Source organism: Lissotriton helveticus, chromosome 10 (assembly GCF_964261635.1).
Source record: "Lissotriton helveticus chromosome 10, aLisHel1.1, whole genome shotgun sequence".
NCBI classification, from domain to species: Eukaryota; Metazoa; Chordata; class Amphibia; order Caudata; family Salamandridae; genus Lissotriton; species Lissotriton helveticus.
In genome coordinates, this window is record NC_136071.1 from 748,234,467 (window position 1) to 748,257,313 (window position 22,847).

Sequence of the window (22,847 nt, forward strand, 5' to 3'; positions counted from 1 at the left end):
TGTTCTATTTAGTTGGTATTTTACTGCTTTGTACTTGTAAAGTCCTTTCTTTAGTTAACCACCTCTTCTCTCTCCAGCCTCATCTTTCTGGCGGAGGTGGGTGGGTTCGCTAGTGAATCCAGAAAGATTTTCAAGCTGCAAAACTACACCGACAGGTAAGAAAACTATTCGTTTTGCAGCGTGAATCTTTCTGGATTCACTATGCTGTGCATAGATTTTGTAGCGGTTTCTCATCTCTGTGGCGGCTGGGTGGAAGATGAGCGTTGGGTGTTGAATATGTGCTGTAGCACCTTCTGTCCAACTTGAGCTTCCTTGTTCATTTGTATGTCCACACAGTAGTGCTTCGTGAACGTGTGCACCGAAGCCCATGTTGCCGCCAGGCATATGTCCTCTATGGGTGTGTTAGCCAGGAAGGCTATTGTAGCGCCCTTCTTCCTGGTGGAGTGGGCACGTGTCCCCTCTGCCAGTTCTTGTCCTGCACGCTTGTGGCAGAGTTGAATTGTCTGTGCGATCCATCGTGCAATGGTCTTTTTGGTTACAGCTTTCCCCATGAAGCTGTTTGCGAATGACACAAAAAACTGTTTTGTTTTCCTGTGTCCCTTTGTCCTTTCAATGTCGTGCATGACTGCCCTTCTGGCGTCCAGGGTGTGCAGAGCTCGCTCTGCGCTGGTTGTTGGTTTTTGGAAAAAACTCGGTATCTGTATAGACTGGTTCATGTGAAATTTGGATACCACCTTCGGCATGAAGTGTGGGTCAGTCCTCATCACAACTCTATCATTGTGTATTTGTATGTAGAGTTCTTGTAGCGTCAGCGCTTGAAGCTCGCTTACTCTGCGTAAGGACGTTATTACAACCAGGAAGGCTGTTTTCATAGTTCGCATCTTTAGGGAGGCCTTGTGAAGTGGTTCAAAGGGCTCTTTCATGAGTTCCGTTAGGACTGTGTTCAAGTTCCATGCAGGTGGCGGCACCCGCTTGGGTGGTGCGATCCTTTTTGCTCCTTCTAGGAATCTCTTCACCACCTGTGATGTGAAGAAGCTCCTGCACATTTCTCCCCTTGTGTAGGCGACTATCGCTGCCAAGTGAACTCTTAAAGAGGATGAGCTAAGGTTCCTCTCCAGCAAGTGCGTCAGGTACCTTAGCACCGTGGAGTCCCTCTTCATTTTATTGTGGAGTCTTTCCTGTCTGCACCATATTGTGAATCTTTTCCATTTCGCAACGTAGCACTTCCGAGTGCTGGGCCTTCGTGCCTCCCGAAGTACCCTCAGGGTGCTTTCTGGTAGTCTCAAATGTGCGAACTCTATGTCCTCAGGAGCCACGCTACTAGGCTCATGCTCTCTGGCTCTGGATGTAGCACCTCTCCGTTCTGCATGGAGAGTAGGTGTTTCCTCCTGCTGAATCTGTGGGGTGCACACTGTGTCATCTCCATGATCTGCGAGTACCATGTCTGCCTCGCCCACTGTGGTGCGACCAGTATCAGTGTCATGTTGCTCGCTCTGCACTTGCTCAGCACTCTGTGCATCAGTGGTATCGGGGGAAAGGCGTAAGCAAATGTCCTTGACCAATCTATCCATAGGGCATTCCCCAGTGACCCCTCCTCGGGCTGCCTGGATGCGAAGTTTTGGCATTTTGCATTCTGGCGTGTGGCAAACAGGTCCACCGATGGTGTCCCCAATCTGTCGAACAGGTAGCTTGTCTCCTGAGCATTGAGCTCCCACTCGTGGGATGCCGATGTCTGCCTGCTGAGCCAATCGGCTTGTATGTTGTCCTTCCCTGGTAGGTGTATGGCTAGCAGGTCTATCTTGAGAGGGATGGCCCATCTCCATATCTCCTGCGCCAGCGTTGAAAGCGGGGCTGACTGTGTGCCCCCCTGCTTGTTGATGTAGAACATCGCAGTGGTGTTGTCTGTTTGTATCAACACCTTGTGTTTGTACAGTCTTGTTTGAAAGGCTTTCAGTGCAAGGAAGATTGTCTTCAGTTCTAGGTAATTGATGTGCTTTGCCGCATCTGTTGGCGTCCACAGTCCCCTCACCTTGAGCTCCTCCATGTGAGCGCCCCATCCCTTCAGGGATGCGTCTGTGGTGATGGTCACTATTGGCGTTGGGGGCGTTAGAGGCTTTCCCCTTGTTATGTTCTCCATGGTCCACCATGCCATCTCCTTCTGCACTGCGTGCGTTACAACCACTAGATCCTCCCAACCGCCGGTAGCTTGTGACCATTGCTCCTGTAGCCATTCTTGAATGGGTCTCATGTGGAGTCGTACATTTGGTACCAGGTGGATGCATGATGCCATCATGCCCATGATCTTGCTCGCAGTCCTCACTGTCCGAGCTTGTCCCTTCCGGTAGAGGCGAGTCTCCTTCATCAGCGCCCTCGCCCTCTTCTCGCTGGGGAACACCTTGCCCTGTAAGGTGTTGATCTGTGCTCCCAGGAAGATCTTGACCTGTTCCGGCTCCATTGATGATTTCTTCCAATGGATGGAGAACCCCAGGCTTATGAGCGTGCTCGTCACTGTATGTGCGTGCTGCTTGCATTTCTGGTATGAGTTTGCTTTCACCAGCCAGTCGTCCAGGTAAGGGTATACGTTATTCCTTGCCTTCGTAGGTGCGCTGCGACTGCTGCGAGGCACTTTGTGAAAACTCTTGGTGCTGATTTTAGTCCGAAGGCCAGTGTCGTGAACTGGTAGTGGCTTTCTCCAATGGTGAACCTGAGCATGTGTTTGTGCTTTCTGTTCATTGGGATGTGCAGGTAGGCGTCTTTGAGGTCTATTGTGATCATGAAGTCCCCGGACTGCAATTGTGGGAGCACCTCTTGCAGGGAGGTCATTTTGAATTTTTGCGTTCTTATGAATTTGTTCAGGAACCGTAAGTCCAGAATGGGTCTCATTGTCTCGTCTACCTTTGGTACCAGGAAGTACGTTGAGTATATTCCTGTGTTTCTTTCCTTGAAGGGTACCCGTTCTATGGCCTGCTTCCGCAGGAGTTCCTTTGCCTCCTCCTGAAGACACTGCAGCTGCCTGCTTGCTAGTGTTTTTCTTTTTGGTTTTCTGCTTGTTGGCCTCCCCTCCAACTCTATGCAGTATCCGAATTGGATAATGTTGAGGATCTATTTGTCTGATGTGATTTCTCTCCACTCTCGGAGGTAAAATCTTAATCTTCCTCCCACTGGTGTCATGTGGTCGTAGGTGTCTAGTTTGTCTTGACCCATCTGTACGTGCTGCCCCCTGGGATCTTTTTTGTGGGCGGGCACACGGAGTTTTTTGAAGTCACTTAGAGGCGGGCTGCTGCCCCCCTCTTCTATTTTGTCCCCGTCCATTTCTCCCTCGAAAGGACTGGCCTCTTTGTTGGTACTGCCAGGACTGCTTCTGCTGCCCATGTTGAGCCTGCGAGTCTGCCTGCTGCGTTTGCTGGAAAGCCTGGTGTAATGTACCTGGCAGGTTTCCGCCTCTCCCGCCGGGCCTCCGTGACGGGGTGCCCCTCTTGTTCCCTCTGAACTGCAATGCTCCCATGGATCTTGCTGTTTAGTTATCTTTTTTCAGTTGACTGAGCGTTTCATCAACTGTTTTTCCGAAAAGCGTGTTGCCGTTGAACGGTGTGTTCAGGATGCTGTGTTGCACCTCCGGTTTGAAACCTGAGATCCTGAGCCAGGCGTGCCTCCTTTCCGTGACGCCCATCATCATGAGCCTGCTGGCGGTGTCTGCCCCATCCAGGGCCGTCTTAAGGCAAGAACTTGCCGCGTTTTTTCCCTCTTCAACCAGCTTTTCGGCCTTCTGCCTGGCATCCTGGGGCAGGTCCTTCACCAACTGCCCCAGCCCCTCCATGATCTGGTACATGTGCCTGTTTATCAGGGCGTTGGAATTAGCCATGCGCCAGTGGGTCGCGGCATTCCGTTCGATCCTTCTGCCCACCACATCCATCCTTTTGCTCTCCTTATCCGGTGGCGGGCCCGAGGTAGTGGGTACGTTAGCCCTCCTCCTTGCTGTGGCCGTGATAATGGAGTCTGCGGAGACCGTGCCCTGAATGTAGGCCGGGTCCTTTGTGGAATGCTTGTACTTCTTCTCAGTTCTGGGAGTTACTGCCTTGCATGTTGCGGGCTCCCTGAATGCTTCCTTCCCCTGAGCCAAGATGCTTTCGAGCATTGGAAGGAACTGGCTCCTCGTTTGTGTTGGGAGCAATGTTTCTAGAAGGAAGTCTGCTTTCTGCTTCTCTTCGTCGAGCTTGAGCTTGAAAGCTGCTGCGGCAGATTGTATCACCGAGTTGTAGGCCCCGATGTCCGGCGGCGAGGGCCTCGAGGGGTAAGTGTCGACCACCTCCTCCGGGCTGTCGGTGTCGACATCTATGTAATCTACCTCCTGTAGGTCAGAGGGTGCCGACTCTGTGTCCGTCCTGCTTTCCTCTTCCTCCCCATAGTTGTAACTATCGTAGGGATTCTCGTACTCCTCCTGGTCGTCGATCACCTCGACGTCCTGGTCTTGTTCCTCGGCGACTTCGGCGATCTCATCTTCCTCCTCGACCACCTCCACCACCGGTGGCTTGGTCTTGTGAGGGATCGTGAAGGCTTTCATCTTTGCGTCGAAATCTTTCTTCCGCTGCATGATGTTCTCCATTTCGGCCTCGAGGCGCCTTCGCTTCTTCTCCATCTCGGCCGCGTGTTCGCGTCGGATGGGTCGGCCGTTCTTTTCGGCGGATGGCTCGTCGCCGTGCCTTTCGGTGTCGAAGTTTTCGACGTCGACCCGGATTTTGGGTCTCTGGTCGTCGTCGTCAGTTTTGGGTCTTTCTCCCTCGGCGTCGATCAATCCTTTTCGGGGACGATTTTCGACGTTTTCTGCTGATCAGCAGCTCTCGGCGCCGGGGACTCCTTCTCGGAGGATCCGCTGGGCCTGGGAGTAGTCGTGGACGCCGCCTTTTTTGGCGTCGGCGCTTTCGGGGTCTTGCCCTCGATTTTTCTAGACTCAGAGTCTCTCGGGTTCTTGGGGGCCGAAGAGTCTCCTACCTTGTCAGAAGTCTTCGTGTAATCGGTCTCTACGACCGTGTAGCTGTCGTCTTCGGCGGCAGCGTTGTCTTCTTCCTCGGAGGACATCCCCAGCTCGTAGAGGGACGGAGTCGGGGCCTTCCCCTGCAGGGTGGCGTGTGCTACCCTCTGCCTCTCTCTCACACGAAGGGTCTTCGGGGCGAAGGCGGAACAGGCGTTGCAGTCTCCGCTTTCGTGGTTCACCGATAGGCAAAGGTTGCATACCGGGTGCTGGTCCTTCTGCGCGTACTTGTGGTGGCAGTTACGGCAGAACTTGAACGGCGTGTTGTCCATCATCGAGCGTCCAGGGCCTCCCTGGTCGCGTGTTCGTCGACGGTCGTCGAGGATCTCGATGAAAAACGCCTTCTCCTTGCTGACTTTTCGTCGATGAAGTCCCCTTGAGTCTTCAGATGACTTCTCCTCGTCTTTTCTGTATTTTCTTTCTTCTTTCTCCAAAAATGTCTGGAGCCCAAACGGGAACGATCCAGACCCGACCGCGGAAAAAAAGAATCTGAAGATGGCGCCCAAGAGTGGGAGCTTCCGCAGGAAGCATGCCGACGTCACCGGAAATACACCCAAGGGGGTGTGACGCCGACGCCCACCTGGGCTAAGAAAAAAAAAGAAAAAACAAAGAAAAGACTACGAATCCGGACCCAACCACAAGACCGCGGAATAATGCACAGCATAGTGAATCCAGAAAGATTCACGCTGCAAAATCTGGGCTTTAACCTCAAAGAGGATCGGTGCTGCCAAGGCTTAGAGGTGAATGATCTGTTGGGTGCAGAAGCCATGGGCTAGGCATTTCTCTATCGCACCAGCACTCAGTAGCTAGAGTTTGAACTTAAAGGCTGCCGAGACCGGCTGGGTCTTTTCTGAAAATCATTAGATAAAGCTAATACCCACTTAGTTCTAAGATACTCGCATTTTATGCTTTTGAGTGATTTTAACTTACACCTGGAAAATTTAACTGACCCCAAGGCTTTGGATTCCTAAAAAACTATGAACTTGCTGTAAAACCGACCCATCAAGGTGATCATACACTGGATCAAGTCTGCTCCAATGTTGCCATACTAATGGAGGATAAACAGCCCCTGATTTGTCAGATCACTATCTAAATCGGTTTGCCTGGTTGCTTCCACGAAAATTAGACCCAGCTCCAGGCAGGATGACACGTAGCGGGAGAGCTTTTAATAAGATCAATCTGTTGGAATTCATGATTGTTCTAAAGAACAAGTTACTTACCTTCGGTAACGATATATCTGTAAGAAACAGTAGTTAGTATTAGATTCCTTACCTTAGAATAGATACCCCAGCAATACCAACCCCGGTGGTGGGTCTGCGAACCAATACAATCCTACACCAGAAAGTCCTGGAGGACCGAACGGCCAAAGAAGCCATCCCTCCGGACTGGACGAACAAGTTACTTACCTTCGGTAACGATATATCTGTAAGAAACAGTAGTTAGTATTAGATTCCTTACCTTAGAATATCCCCAGGCGTCAGTCTGGATCCGGAAACTTTTGCGTAGCAGTACCCCTGCGCGTCGGTAGGCGTCGTCTGCAGGCGTCCCCTGCGGCTCCGCGTCGTCGGCGTCGTGATGACGTCGCTGGAGTATATAGACGCCGCCTCCGCGCGCTGACGTCAGTTCTTTGCACACAGCTTTTCCGCGCCAGAACACGCAGAGCCATGTGAGAACTAACACTGGTGCCATTTGAAACTAGGGCCCTGAAAGGGATGTCCTTAACCCTAGGTATCAGTTCGCAGAACGGGGAGGATGGGCGGGGCGGTAAGGAATCTAATACTAACTACTGTTTCTTACAGATATATCGTTACCGAAGGTAAGTAACTTGTTCATCTGAAAGAAACAGGTTAATATTAGATTCCTTACCTTAGAATAGATACCCCAGCAATACCAACCCCGGTGGTGGGTCTGCGAACCAATACAACCTACACCAGAAAGTCCTGGAGGACCGAACGGCCAAAGAAGCCATCCCTCCGGACTTGACTGTCCAGGCAGTAGTGCCTCGCAAAGGTGTGCAGCGAGGCCCACGTAGCCGCCTGGCAAATGTCCTGCAAAGGGACTCCCCGGCCCAGGGCAGTAGTAGCCGCCGTAGCCCGAGTGGAATGGGCCCTCAGCCCAACAGGAGGCTCCTTCCGAGCCAAAGAGTAACATGCTTTGATGCACAGGACGACCCACCGAGAGATGGTGCGCTTCTGTACCGCCCTTCCCTTCTTCTCACCCACGTAGCCAACAAACAGTTGGTCATCCACCCGGAACTGGCGTGTGCGATCCATGTAAAATGAAAGCGCACGTTTTGGGTCCAGACGATGGAGCCGCTCTTCATCCTTTGAAGGATGCGGAGGCGGGAAGAAGGAGGGCAAGGTGATGGACTGCCCAATGTGAAAAGCAGAGACTACCTTGGGCAGGAAAGAAGGTCTAGTCCGAAGAACCACCTTGTCAGGATGAACAGACAAGAAAGGAGGTTTAACAGAAAGAGCCTGGAGCTCACTCACTCTCCTGGCAGAGGTGATGGCAACCAGGAAGGCCGTCTTTAAAGTGAGAAGACGGAGAGGACAGGAATGAAGGGGCTCAAAGGGAGCACACATCAGGAAAGTCAGAACCAGGTTCAAGTCCCACTGAGGCATCACGAACGGAGCAGGTGGATACATGTGCGTGATGCCTTTCAAGAATCGTAAGACAATAGGGGACTTGAATAAAGATGGCTGATCAGGTAGCCTTAAGAAGGCGGAAAGGGCAGAAAGATAGCCCTTGATAGTGCCCAGAGCAGAGCCCTGCTGGGCAAGGGAAAGAAGGAAGAAGAGAACCTCAGACAGAGGGGCAGAAAGGGGGTCCACAGCCTTTGCTGTGCACCATGCCACAAATCTGTTCCACCGGCAGGCGTATACCGACTTCGTGGAGGGACGCCTGGCTGCCAGAATCACATCACAGACTTCAGGAGGCGAGTCAAATGGCCTCAACTGTCGCCGCTCAATCTCCAAGCATGGAGGTGGAGACTGGACAGGTTCGGGTGGAGGACCGTCCCCTGCTGCTGCGACAGAAGGTCCTCCTGAAGGGGCAGGCGGATCGAGGGACCGACTGACATGCTGAGTAGCTCGGGATACCAGTACCTTCGAGCCCAGTCCGGAGCCACAAGGATAACTTGGGCCCGGTCGCGCCTGATCTTCTTCAGCACTCTGGGCAGAAGTGGTATAGGCGGAAAGGCGTACAATAGACCGCAACTCCACTCGCGCCGAAAGGCGTCGCCGAGCGAGTGCCGTCTTGGAAACTCCAACGCGCAGAACTGATGACATTGCGCGTTCTCTTCTGTGGCGAATAGATCTAACCAAGTCTCTCCCCATTGCAGAAAGAGGCCTTTCGCCACGTCCGAGTTCAGACGCCATTCGTGATCCACCGAGCACCGACGGCTGAGTTCGTCCGCCCTGGCATTCAGAGAACCTGCCAGGTGTTGAACCGTCAGAGTCACGCCCTGACGTTCCAGCCATTGCCAGAGACGCAGGGCCTCCTGGCAAAGGGTCCACGACCCCACTCCGCCCTGTTTGTTGCAGTACCACATGGCGGTGGTGTTGTCCGTGAACACCTGCACTACACTCCCGTTGACAAAGGGGAGGAATGCCTTCAGTGCTAGGCGAATCGCCCGCAGCTCCAACATGTTGATATGGAGCCGGGACTCCGCCGGAGACCAGATGCCTCTGATCTCCGCCTCTCCCAAGTGGCCTCCCCAGCCCTGGAGGGACGCGTCCGTCACAACTACGTGCTCCGGTTGGGGAAGGGAGAGGGATCTGCCCCTGACCCAATTGCGGTCCGTAAGCCACCACTGCAACTGTCTCGCAGTGCCCTCCGAGATCAGGACGTGGTCGGATAGGTTACCCTGATGCTGGGCCCACTGAAACTTCAGGTCCCACTGCAGAGCCCGCATCCGCCACCTGGCGTGATGCACCAGAAGGATGCAGGAGGCCATCAGCCCCAGAAGCCACAGCGTCAACCTGACCGAGACCCGGGACAACGGCTGAAAGATGGGAATCAAAGCCTGAATATCCCGGACCCGCCGTTCCGGAGGATAAACCCGAAACTGCGCCGAGTCGAGAACCGCTCCGATGAAAAGGAGCTGTTGAGAGGGGCACAGGTGTGATTTCGGCACGTTGATGGAAAACCCCAGCTCGTGCAGGAGGTCTGCCGTCATCTGGAGGTGGTGGACGACTGTCTGGGGCGAGCCCGCCTTCAACAACCAGTCGTAGATGGTAGGGGAAGACTGAAACCCCTAACCGGCGCAGATGAGCTGCGACCACCGCCATCACTTTCGTGAACACCCGTGGGGCGCTGGTAAGGCCGAAAGGGAGCACGATAAACTGAAAGTGCTCGTGGCCTACCGTGAACCGCAGGTAACGCCGGTGGGCCGGCAGGACGGGGATGTGAAAATACGCATCCTGCAAGTCCAACGCTACCATCCAGTCTTGCGGGTCTAGAGCAGCCAAGACCTGAGCCAAAGTCAACATCTTGAACTTCTCCTTCCGGAGGAAGCCGTTGACGTTCCGTAGATCCAAGATAGGACGCAGGCCCCCCTTGTCCTTCTTGGGCACCAGAAAGTAGTGGGAGTAGCAACCACACCCTACTTCTGGCCCAGGAACGCGCTCGATGGCCCCCTTAGCCGAGAGGGCCGTAACTTCCTCCTGCAGAAGTGTCAAGTGGTCCCCCGACACACGGTGGTTCTGCGGTGGCATGGCTGGAGGAGTGTTCTCGAAGGGGAGGGAGTAGCCCCTTCGGACGAGCTGCAGCACCCACCTGTCCGAGGTGATAGTGCGCCAGCGGGAGTGGTGATGGCGAACCCTGCCACCCACTGGCGTCACATGGGCCCGAAAGCCCGGACTAGGAGGATTTGGAGGCTGCTGCGGGGGGAGGTGTGGCCTGACCTCGCCGCTGTCCCCGACCGCCACCACGGCGGAATCCACGGCCGCCACCGCGTTGAGAAGTGTTCTGCGGTGCGTGGCTGGCAGCACGTGTGGGACCGCCCCTTCCGTGGCCACGAAAGGAGCGAAACGAACCCGTTTGCTGGCGCTGGGTCGAGAGACCCAAGGACTTGGCCGTGACCCTGGAGTCCTTGAAGCGCTCAAGCGCGTTGTCCGCTTTGTCGCCAAACAGGCGACTGCCATCGAACGGCATGTCCATCAGGGCATTCTGGACATCCGGCGAAAAATTGGCGGATCTCAGCCAGGCGTGGCGACGAATCGCCACCGTCGTGGACATCGCTCTGCCCAGCGAGTCGGTCGTATCAAGACCACACCTGATCGAATACCTCGCCGCATCCCGGCCTTCAACCATAGTCTGGCCGAGCTTGTCCCGTACCTCCTGCGGGCATTGCGGCAGACACTCCGCGACCGTATCCCACAGAGAGTGGGTGTAGCGGCCCAAGAGGCATGCGGTATTGCAAGACCGCAGTCCCGCACTCAGGGACGAGAAGACCTTCTTGCCAAACTGGTCATACCTCTTTGACTCCCGGTCGGGCGGGGCCGACGGGAATGCGGATTGGGATGTGGAGGCCTGGATCACCAGACTCTCAGGGGTGGGATGGGTGGACAGAAACTTAGGGTCGTCCGAACACGGACGGTGGCGCCTGGCAACGTTCCTGTCAACAGGCGAACCTGAAGCGGGCCTGGACCACGTGCCCAACAGAACGTCCGTCAAGGCTTCATTAAACGGCAGCAGAGGCTCCTGTGGGCATGACTGCGGTTTGAAAACCTCGGTGAGGATGTTAGGCTTCACCTTTGCGACGGGGAGCTCAAGGTGCAAGGCCTTGGCAGCCCTCATCAGCACCACAGAGTAGGCAGCCCCAGCCTCCGACGCCACAGTGGGAGGCGAGACAAAACCAGGGTTAGGCGATTAGTCTAGACCACTGGCATCACCCAAGTCACCTGCCCAGTCCACGTCGTACTGACAGTCGCGTGTCAGAGGGTCCTCAGACCCCTCCCAACCCTCTCCATAATCTCCATCATCTCCGTACTCGGATTCGACGATGTAGACCGGCTCCTCGGGGTCAATGGGCCCCATCGGCGCCGGACTCGGCGTCGGGCGACGCCGGTCCGACTCCGCGTCCGGAACTGGAGAGGAAATGGGGGTGGCGCCGCCCGGAGCCGGCGCCGGAGCCCCGACGCCGGCCGGAACCGGCGTCGGAGTCACGGCGCCGCGCGGAGGCGGCACCACGGGTTGCCCCGATGGAATCGACGCCGGAGAGGCCGGGTGACCAGCCGGCGACGACCCTGAAGGGCCCAGCGGCGCCGGGGCCGGAGCCGCCGGCGGAGCACCCGACGGCGTCGGTGCAGGAGCACCCGAACCGCTCGGGCCCCCGGACGGGACCACCGGGCCCGCAGGCGCCGTAGGCCCCGTCGGAGGAGACAGCGCCCTCATGGCCATGAGGAACTCCTCTATCTCCTCGCGCGACGCGCCTTGCCCAGGGACCGACGGGTATGGAGCAGGCAGCGTCGGCGACCCACGCGGAGCCGCGGGGGTGGGGCCACCCGAACCCCCGCCCGCATCGCGCGAGCGTCGGGGGGAGTCGGGGGTGCGATGACGACGCCCCGACTTCTTGTGTCGCTTACCTGAGGAACCGGAGGAGTGGTGACGACTTCCGGAGCGCTCGTGGCGGCTCCGCGACCGTTCTCTCGACCGCTCCCTCGACCTCCGGCCGGACCGGGACCGCTCTCGACGCGGGGCCGACATCCGGAACTCGAGCAGCTTGCGGGACCGCTCCCGCCTAGCCTTGCTCGTCAAGGCCCGGCAGTCGACGCAGGACTCGACGTCGTGGTCCGCGCCCAGGCACCGGAGGCAGAGTCGATGGTGGTCGGTGACCGACATCAGGCGGTCGCACCTGTCACAGTTTTTAAACCCGGGCATCCTACCGGCACCAAAAAAGTTAGAGTTAGAGTTATCAAAAAACTAGGTCAAAAGACCGGAGTACTGCTCTTCGGATCTGCGCTAACTGGCGCGGAAAAAAGAAGAACTGACGTCAGCGCGCGGAGGCGGCGTCTATATACTCCAGCGACGTCATCACGGCGCACGACGCCGACGACGCGGAGCCGCAGGGGACGCCTGCAGACGACGCCTACCGACGCGCAGGGGTACTGCTACGCAAAAGTTTCCGGATCCAGACTGACGCCTGTGGATATTCTAAGGTAAGGAATCTAATACTAACCTGTTTCTTTCAGATACAAGATATACTGGCCTCGTCAGGCGTACTTGAAGAGGATGTCACAAAATGCGATAATTAGATTAGAAATGCTAAAGCCGACCTAGCACAGGTTCTCTGGAGTAGAATAAATATAAGGATGCCTTCGAGCCATGGTTCTCCGTCACCCTTGAAAAAGAAAACAAATGCTGGACGGTGCTAGAATGAAAATGGAGAAAGGAATACAATTTAGAAAAACAGACTTATAAACTAGCACAAAAAGAATATTATGCCTCAATAATCAAAGCTAAACAAGCCTACTATGAGGAGCGAATTGAAAAGGCAGAGAATAGATAGAGATTTTCTCTACAGCGAAGAGTTAATGGCCCCATCTACATGGGTCCATTCCCATTCTGTCTCGTCCGAATGGTTTGAAAAGCTGGCCAGTTTTTTTAAATACTAAGATTTTTAGCTTTCAAGCCAGTTTGTCATTGGGTCTAATACCCATTGTAGGTTCCTTGATAAATCAACAAACCAGTATGGACTCCCTTTCTAAGACCGAGTTAAGCACTTTTGAGACTGTTTCGCTGGACAGCTCTGTGCAGGCTCTGAAGGCCACTAAATCTGGCTCTCCTACAGATCCGTGCCCCTCTAAACTACTGACATTAGGGGCCGACATTATCAATCAGCCGACATTATCAATTTGGTGGCTAATTGGATTTTAAAAACATCAATAAAGACAGCTACAGTCCCTACTGCATGGAAGCAAGCAATGATTCTTCCATTTATAAAAAAAAGAAGCTGGCAGCAGATCCTGCCATTCTGGCTAATTATAGGCTATTTCCCAGTTACCTGTCCTATCTGAAATCTTAAATAAATAGGTGAATATAGAGCTGTCCAGCTTTTTGGAAGCAAATAACTTGCTTTATGCGAGTCATTCAGGCTTTAGACCCCAATATAGTAAAGAAACAGCACTGGTGGAGGCGTCAGAATATATTAGAGGAACCCTGGATGCAGGAGGGAGTGGCCATATTGATTATGCTTGAACTATCAGCAGCATTCGATGCGGTCCCAGACATGATGCTGCTGGATTGTCTTCAGGCCATTGGAGTTACGGGGCAGGCTCTGGACTGTCCAACATAATTTTTAGCAAATAGGAACCAACAAGTTTGGATTCCCCCATGCTCTATCCGTCCACGTGAGGTAATTACGAGAGTCCCTCAGGGCTCTGCTCGAAGCCCCACACTTTAATTTATATCTTACCCCTTTGGCTCAACTAGCTTGACATATGGGAGCGAAAGGTATCCCCTACGCGGATGACAGACAACTGCTTTTCTGTCGGGATAAGGGAGCTGAGTTGAAGGGCACACAGATTAAAACTTGGCAACCTGCAGTTTTTCATTGGGTGGCAGCGGCTCAACTCAAATGCAATGAGGAGGAATGTAATTCTCTTCTTTGTGATGATTACAACAGATTTCTGGCAAACATTTCGGCCAGACGCCTCTCCCCCAGGACCCCAGAAAGATCCAGTAAAAAAATCTGGTTATTCAGTTTGATAACAGGCTGTCCTTCAGGCCTCGAGTAAAAATGTTGGTAGGCACCTGTTTATTATCATGAGGTCCTTAAAGAAACGTCTGCCTCTTCTATCCTTCTCAGCAAAGAAAACTGTCATCCAGGTATTGATAACATGCAGAATCGATTATGGTAATGCGTTATACTTTGGCTTACCAGAGTACCTAAAAGGACAAACTCCAAGCGCTCCAGAATGCGATGGCTTGGCTCTTGTTAAATCTAGGATGTAAACACGTATTTTGCCACATCTGTGTGCACTCCATTTGTTGCCCATCAGGGTAAGAGTCAAATCGAAGGCTCTTGTATTGGTACATGAGGCTATATATCAAACGGGGCCCTCATACCTTAGAACCAGATTCAGCTTTCATAATCCTTTAGGACAGCTGAGATCCACAAATACATTTCTGGCAGAAATACCCATGATTCAGAGAGAAAAAGCAGGAGGAAGATCTTTAGCGTACCAGAGTTCGGCAGCATGGAATCAGCTTCCACTGGAGCTGTGGACCATGAGTGATACAGCTATGTTTAAGAAGAAACTTAAAACTTGTTTTGTTTGCAGGCCTAAGTCTTTTCGTTTCCGACCTTGCTGCTTTTGCACTGGGACACTCCTTGGAGTAGCTGTGCACATTATAAATCACATTATCATAAATGTGCTAGAACAGTGCACACTGCACAAACCACAAAGGAAAAGTGTGCAACTAGTGCATTTTTCTGGATGAAAGAAGGCTTTGCACTGCTTTCAAATAAATAAAGGTCTGCCTAAATTCTTAGTCAAAATTGATGCCAAGAGGCCCTTGTGTTAAATTTGAAATAAACACAAAATTTCAAAGACAAGGCCCACAAATGTAAAATCAATTTAATTCACAATGGCCCGTATGTACAAAGCTATATAGCATTTCTTAACGGCCCAAATCGCTATTTCGAGCCATTAAGAAATGCTAAATGGCCTTTCCTCATGCACAAAAAGGTAGAAATGCATTCGCAAATTGCTATTTCTACCCTGTAGAAATCACATTTTGAAATTACCAAAATAGGAAATCACAAATCAGGATTTCTTTTTTGCTATTTCCTAACCACAGGTATAAAGCATTTCCTAAATGCAAAATGGGCTTTTAGGAAATGCTATTTCCATCAAATCCAATCTGATGGTACCCAGGTGCAAATTAAGAAAAGCATCCAAAATGCAGTTTGTGCAGTGTCACAGAGTGCGCACTCGCCCAGAGGGCATTAAAAATGTTCACCACTTTCTTTTTATTCAGATTTGAGGGAGGGGGGCCTTCGCTCCATAGGAACGATTGGTTTTGCATTTCCAAATTTGGAATTTCCTATTAGGAAAGCGCAAATCTGGAAATCCAAACCAATCGTACCTATGTGCCTTAGGCACAAATGGTTTTGCATTTTCAAAATTGAGTTTTCCTAATAGCGATTGTGACTCCATAAGAATCGCTATGAGTAAATCACAATTTTCGTACATTATAATTTGCATTTCCTAAATAGTGAGTTCTAAGGAGTTGCTATTTAGGAAATGCAAGATGGAAGTTTTGTACATATGGGCCATAGTGATCTTCACAAGCAAATAACCTGAAAAACTCCTGCAGGTAATGGTAAGTATATTTTTTACTACATCAACTGCTAGTTCATGTAAAAGCACTGCTTGCGCTGACTAAATAGATTGAGCTTTCAGTATGCATATTAATTCCATAGTAGACTGATCCCCTTTGATGTTCAGCCCATGCCACCAACAATAGATCCGTAATGATTGTGGGAGTAGGGAGATTCAGATAAAACAGCACACCTAGAAAGAGAGCTTAATTTACAACAGAATGAAATGGACAGCTTCCTACTTTCAAGAAATGAATCTTGAATTCCCCAAAATTCTCTAGTCAAGTCTAATGATCTACCCAGCACTGTTGTGTAGGCGTTATACATAGCGTGTAATTGAAGATGACAAATGTGCTTGCGGTCATCAAGGTAAGGAGAGAGGAATACCAAATACCCATGGTAGTCTGTAAATTGATCGTGTATCAAGAGGGAGAGAGAGGACCAGCTAGCTAGTCCGTATCCCCAATTTATATAGACTTTAATCAAAAGGAGACTAGCTAAAGTTTGAGGGAGGTTAAACAAGATTTAGTATTAAAATCTAAGTGACTCAGTCTTGTTTTGTCAAGGGATAGTGACACCAAGTAGGTGTGCTCATGAAGCCCTCACCCACCAACCTAGTTGGTGGCATGCTTCATCATCGGGCCCACCCAGTGACACCTAGCGTGTCCCGGGTGTGCTACGACGCCTGATTACAGCGGAGCAGGTATGTCGCTGTGTGTGCGGTGAGAGGGGCTTTGAATGTGAATTTAAAACGGCTTGGCGGAGGTCCCAGTACCCGAAGGTGAATAAACTTTAATACCTGGGCCACCGTCAGCGGTTAAAAATAAGGCTGTGGGACGTTAGAGGCGGGTTACGACCTCCCACGTCCTTGATGGGTCAACATGTTTCAGCCAGTGCCTTATGAATATGCTGGCTTTCTTCAGGACAGATAAAAGGTGTGTGCAGTTAAAACTAGTGGATGTGTGATACAGACTATGTGTCTACACACCCTAAAGTGTATCTATGTGTGAGAGGGGGATTCCATTCTCAAGAACACGCTAGTTTTAAGGAGTTTTGCTTCAAGGTTTTTGAAGTGGCAAGGGGTTGGTCAGGATTACTGGCCAGAGCCTGCCTTGGACCTGTAGTGCCTCCTTCGCAGAACCGCAGAATCCCCCTCTCACACATAGATACACTTTAGGGTGTGTAGACACATAGTCTGTATCACACATCCACTAGTTTTAACTGCACACACCTTTTATCTGTCCTGAAGAAAGCCAGCATATTCATAAGGCACTGGCTGAAACATGTTGACCCATCAAGGACGTGGGAGGTCGTAACCCGCCTCTAACGTCCCACCGCCTTATTTTTAACCGCTGACGGTGGCCCAGGTATTAAAGTTTATTCACCTTCGGGTACTGGGACCTCCGCCAAGCCGTTTTAAATTCACATTCAAAGCACCTCTCACCGCACACACAGCGACATACCTGCTCCGCTGTAATCAGGCGTCGTAGCACACCCGGGACACGCTAGGTGTCACTGGGTGGGCCCGATGATGAATCATGCCACCAACTAGGTTGGTGGGTGAGGGCTTCATGAGCACACCTACTAGGTGTCACTATCCCTTGACAAAACAAGACTGAGTCACTTAGATTTTAATACTAAATCTTGTTTAACCTCCCTCAAACTTTAGCTAGTCTCCTTTTGATTAAAGTCTAGTCTGTAAATTGAGACATTTTTGAACTATAGACACAACTCTGTCTGTTAAAGGTAACACTTCTTCTAAATGTATATCCAACATTGCTTTGAAGAAAGATAGAATTTGAAATGGTGTGTCTCTAGATGGCAGAAAAGTTATCGGGAGGCCCAACTGCTGAGGAAATATACTGTGTATAGTGCTCCAAATGTTTTGTATGCCTTCTCTGAGCCAGTGACCAGGATGGGCCAGTCATGACAACAGGGAGAGATGAATACTTTGTTTCTGCTTATGAGTAAAGCAAACCCAAGGAGATGTACGGAGTGCTGAAAAGTTTCAGACACTCACCCCCAGTCACAGATCTGGGTTGCATCCATCATCGTTCTTTCACTCAATTCGCCACCCGAGTTTGGACCCAGCCATATACAAATCAGTCTTAACCCTGTGCCTCATGGGAATAGTCCAGCCCGAACTTCCAGGCCAGGTCCTACCTGGACCGGAAACAAGAATCCTGGGACCGGTTTCAGGGTAAAACGCCTCATCAGCCAGACTAGCTTGAATCCAGTGACAAAGTGAGCAAGGGAACCACATTTGGGCATACTGGGTGCTTTCGGAAAAGATGCCTCACTTCGACTGCACAATGAACCTTGAACGCGGTGCCACACAACGCTCCGCAAACCAGGAGTTAAGGTACCTTGTACAGCGGGCCTAACTGGGTCCCTGTAGCTGGCCAATGCTCCTTTGTGGTCGGCCTGAACTTGTAACGTTGTCCTGGTCTGGATCAACCATATATCCATAGTGTATGCTTTACGCCTTATTCCGCTATTTAATCTAAAAGCTTTATTAGTCAATATCTCCGGTTCTACTAATTGTTTTTTTGTCATTTTGGCCTTATCCTATTCATTGAAGTAAGATCTAATTTCTAAGCTGGTGTGGTATCTTTTTGTGTGGTGTTTCTTTGTCCTACTGAAGTGTTGCACAAATACTTTACACATTGCCTCCAAGTTAAGCCTGACTGCTCTGTGCCAAGCTACCAGGTGGTTTAGCAAAGGTTAATTTTGGGGTTGCTTGTGACTTACATTAACAAGGATTGTGGTTGCTGCTTGACCAGGGCTCAAACCCCAGTCAACCAACAACCCAAGTTCTTACACTTACTATTTCAGAAAAGTACTTTTAGAAGCTTTACTTTTCTAAGTTGCATAAAAGGCCACTGGTTGCCTTTTCTGATTGGCCCAGCATATTACAGCTGTCATGCCTGCACTGTGATTAGGTGATTAGTATAAGTGTTCTCAAAAACTGAAAACAAAAGGAGCCATCTGGTGGGATGAGTTCCTCTCCTCTAGCATTATAGCTGGGGCAGGGCTAATGGCCAACTTACACTTCAAAGGCAAGTTGTCCAGCAAGAACAGATGTCACTGAGCCTGAGTCTGCAGCTTCCTTTGTAGGCCCGACAGCCTTGCTGTGTTTTAATTACGAGTCATACTGAAGGAGCCGTTTAATCCCCAGGTAGCAAGACCTCTGTTGAGGGCTAGAGAACTCCATGCAGGCAGTGTGGTCGACCATGTAGGTAGTTGGCAGAACAGTGCACTCCGGGATATTTAGTTGCCACAACTCCAGGAAGTAGTCACAAGGTGGGTGGGATGGCCCAGGGGAGAGGTAACCCTATTGCATAGTAAGTCCTCTCCTTCCACACGCTTCTCCAAAGAACTGGTGCATTTAAGTGCAATAGTTAAATAGCCTGAGAACGTGATTGGTAAACAAGGCAATAGAGGCTGATCAATCAAAAAACTAAGCATAGCTTTTACAACTGTAGAGAAGTCATGTGATTCACAGAAGCTTCGACTGGTCATCAAAATTAGAGGGTCATCATCAGGACAAAACATTTTCAGAGCTTTCAGTAAACCCAGGTGTTCATGTGGACAGATATCCAAGGAGCTGAATCAACAATGGGCAAGAAGTCCAGGATTATGTCAGCACACTTGTGTCAGATTCGGACAGATTATAGAGGAGTAAATTAAGAGGGTGCCTACCAATGCATAGAGTAGTCAAATTAATATAGCCTGGGAGTCCAACTTATTTGGGGAGTCACAATAAATTAGAGCTGGACTGGGTTACGAGCATGGCGGCCTAATTAATCACCTTTTTCACAGAGCACTATTATATGCTGCAGATCCTTTATGTGCTTATGTATGAGTAATTGCTCTTTATGCTCTTGTATATAACGGATTATTGTATACATTTCGGGTCAACTCATACCTTTTTCTTTTGATTGATTGACTGGATTGATATACAATTGCGGACCTTTTTTAACATCCAGCAAGGCTTAATGTCACCAAGGATTTCAGTTGTCTCTAAATGGTGTGTACCCTGTCCTAATTAGGTACAAGGGTAGCTACTGTGGTTATTATATATCCAAGAAAAAGGTTAGCACTGGTGTAACAAGTTTAGCCTTAGAGGAAGAGTCCTCAGATGAGGAAGTCCTAGTAGCTTTTATTTGGGAGGCAGGCCCAGATGGTAAACTGATGGTAGTAGACACTTCCACTAGGTCAGTTAACCGGGTTCCTACCACTGCTCTGAGGGATACAGGTGTCATCCAGACCATAGTAGTGGAGAGGCTGGTTTCCTCAGCTCAGTATTAGGGTAAGGACAGCCTAGGGGCAGGCCACTGCACACCATATAGCCTTACTATCCCTGGGGTCCTAACTTCAAGAAGAGGTTGTCAGTCCCGACTTCCCCCTAGACTGTATCATGGGAAATGTGTTCCCCGAGGTGAAAAGAGAGCTAGTTGGGGCTGCCATGCAAGGCACCTAAAGTCCCTAGAATACATGGGCTATTACCCCTAAAAGCAGGGTACAGAAGCCCTGGACAAAAAGAAAGGGAAAGGTGAGGAGCACACTCTCAGAGAGGAGACAAGAGAGCCAGGTGCAACCTATGCAGGTAGGAGAGGGCCCAGAGGTTGCACTGGAAAGGCCACTGTTAACCTCAAGGTGTCACATGCACTGTCACTGCAAAAAGAGAGAGGGGACCTGGGCGAGACAGACCCTCATGAGACACCACAAGTGATTGTCACTCATATGTGGAGGTGAGTGCCCAAGCAAGAAGCCCTGAATAGCCAAGCTGCTGTTCAGATCAGGGCACTGCCCGGTAACTAACAGAAGGTGGAGTAGAAGGGTAACTGCCACCTGCCATGGTAGCCTCCCACTCAGAGAAACTTGAGAGTCTTGAAAAACCAAAGACAGATGATGGGGACTCCTCAACAGCTCATAGGCTGGAAGTGAGGCCTACACCTATCCCAAAAGTAGGCCATCTACTCGTAAGTTGAGAGCTTGGGGTTTGGTTTCTAAAACGGACATCTGTCAGTTTACCTCTAATGGATGCTTGACTTTGGTGGACCAATGAGTCTATCTTGTGGACCCAAAGCTGACCTGGGAAGCAAGATAAGCCCCATGACCTTGTTATTCATACTGTGGCTACACTACCGTTTGGTTGCCTCCAAGCTGGCCCTGGTACGGGTGAGGTCCCAAAGTGAGACAGGGACCCAGTGCTGTCCTAATCCAAATTGATATTGGTCAAAAACTGATGAAGCAGACAGACTCCTTACATGAACTGGTCTTGGCAGAAAGATGCAAGGCTGAATAGGCCATGCAAATAGTAAGCACCTCCTTATCCGAGGGGGCGTAGTAAAGTAGTGATAGCACAAGGAACTTCCTGGGATAGAATTTTTCTTTTTTTTTTAAACCCCAAAATGAATCAGAAAAAGGGCGGTAACATTTTCCAAGATACTAAATATGTTGACTATAATGAAAAGTTATCTCAATTACTGACGAAAAATACATCATGATAACAAAAACAAAAAATCTGTGTTCTGAGATCTTTTTCTCACACGGGCCAGAAAAAGAATGGATGTTGTGGACCAACTGCTAACACCAGGAATGATGGGTTATGGAAACTCCTAGTTCCTAAAATAAGCAGAGGATGTTTACAGATTTCCATACATTGTTCCTATCTATCTACCTTTACTTTCATTTCCAGCATGATTTCTCCTGTGTTTCTATGCACAAAACGTAAAGTTTATGTAGCAAAGTCCGTTTAACTGAATTGGAAAATAAAACATCCCAAACAAATTAGAAAATGTAACTAGACAGATTTTTTTAACTATATCATTATTTAAAGATGTGAGATCATTTTAAAAGATTCTTTTTACATGAAAAAAGTGTTTCAAGATAACTGCATGCAGGAGGGAAAAATCAAAAACATTTATGACTGAAATAAGTATCTTAAGTTGCAGAATTGCATTTAGTTTTTACCATACAATAATCATGAACATTAGAGCGTAAACCTGTCAATTAGTCAACAAATGACAGGCAAAGTCAATATTCTGATACCATTTGAGAATAGAGTGCACATACTAACCTACAAACTCTGTTTCCAGCTCGGTGTAAGGAATTGTGGGCTCAATATCTGAGAGCTTTAGTGCAGGAAGGCAGGAAGCATCCTGAGGCTTACTCTGCAAAGCCATCAATTCCAAACCTGAAAAAAGACAAAGAATTCTCAGTTGTGGTTCTGCACAGGGATGTCAAAGTTAAGAATAGGGATTTGGAAGGGATGTGTAGCATAATATAGTCAGTGACTTATGTGCACTTGCAGACTTCAAACAAAACAAAGCCTAATACAAAGAAAATATTTTTTTTCTTAACACATTTAAGGGGTGACTGGAAAATACATAGAGGGACTTTTTTTCAACATGTATATTGATGTACCCCTAGACAGATGTAGCACACGCACAAGTCATATCTTTATTGCTCACACACTGCAGAAATATATACTCATACTCAACAAATATAAAATCAGGAATGATCAAACTCCCCTTCTAATGCAGCAGTCACAAGCTTACCTCAGCGTAGCGGATTTAAACGGTGACCGGACGAAAGACTACACTGAACTGTTCTTGAAATTTGGATGTTTACAACAATGTTACGCTACAAATCTTGGAAATGTACAAATTAAACGTTGAAACTTTGTTTTACTGGAACGATTTAAATAGCCTTGAGAAAGCCCTGGCTTTAATCGCCACATAGGGCGAAACAAGTGTCGGCTGCTCCCTTTCTTTTACAACGTTTTCTACAAAAAAACGTATAATGAATGAAATTGACTCAGTGATAAATAAAAAGAACTATTCTCACTCAAACCTACTCGTGTTGTGTTCCATCCAAATAAGGAATTAGCATACTGATGGGTATATATACGTGTTCGGAAAGGAGGAACATATGCTCACAACTCTTTCTCTACAAGCTTACCTCAGAAAAGCAATAGGTATGTATGTAAAACTAAGCTGTACCCAGGGCATCCCAACTCAGACACTTTGTGACTTTTCTAAGAGTCGACTGTCAACTGACCACTTTCTATGCTCCATTGTTGCCCGCTTAGCAAGAACTTGATGAAACTGCTTCATAATGTGATAAGTAGGAAAAAAAACTATGAAGTAACAGTGTTTTTTTCCTTAAACCGTAGATTGGATTAAGATTACAAACACGATGCCTCATCAGGGTGCTGTTGAGTGGGTGAGGCAACTGGGACAGGGGTCACCCTGTGAAAACACAGAGGAAAGTTTGCTGTGCCTAGGAAACAAGGATTACTAGATTAGATTATTTAGAAGAGTAGTAAACTTCTATAATGGTGAAACACCATCGACTATTTAGGATGCAAAACAGTCAAAAGTATATATAGGCCACAAAATAAGATTGAATGAGCATAACTAAGCAACAAGATTCCAATGTGGAAGTCAAAGAAAACTCCCACTACAGGATCTGAAAAAT

The 22,847-nt window shown here is 49.6% G+C and overlaps 1 protein-coding gene across 2 annotated transcripts in view; it reads right to left on the minus strand.

The window, feature by feature from the left end:
* The window catches only part of PITRM1 (pitrilysin metallopeptidase 1), a 434,374-nt gene that overhangs the window by 247,773 nt on the left and 163,754 nt on the right, over window positions 1-22,847 (minus strand). For both annotated transcript variants that reach the window (XM_078663309.1, XM_078663308.1), the window contains one exon: window positions 21,445-21,561. In XM_078663309.1, the coding sequence (XP_078519435.1) occupies window positions 21,445-21,561 (117 nt within the window). The remainder of the gene's footprint in view (window positions 1-21,444; window positions 21,562-22,847) is intronic.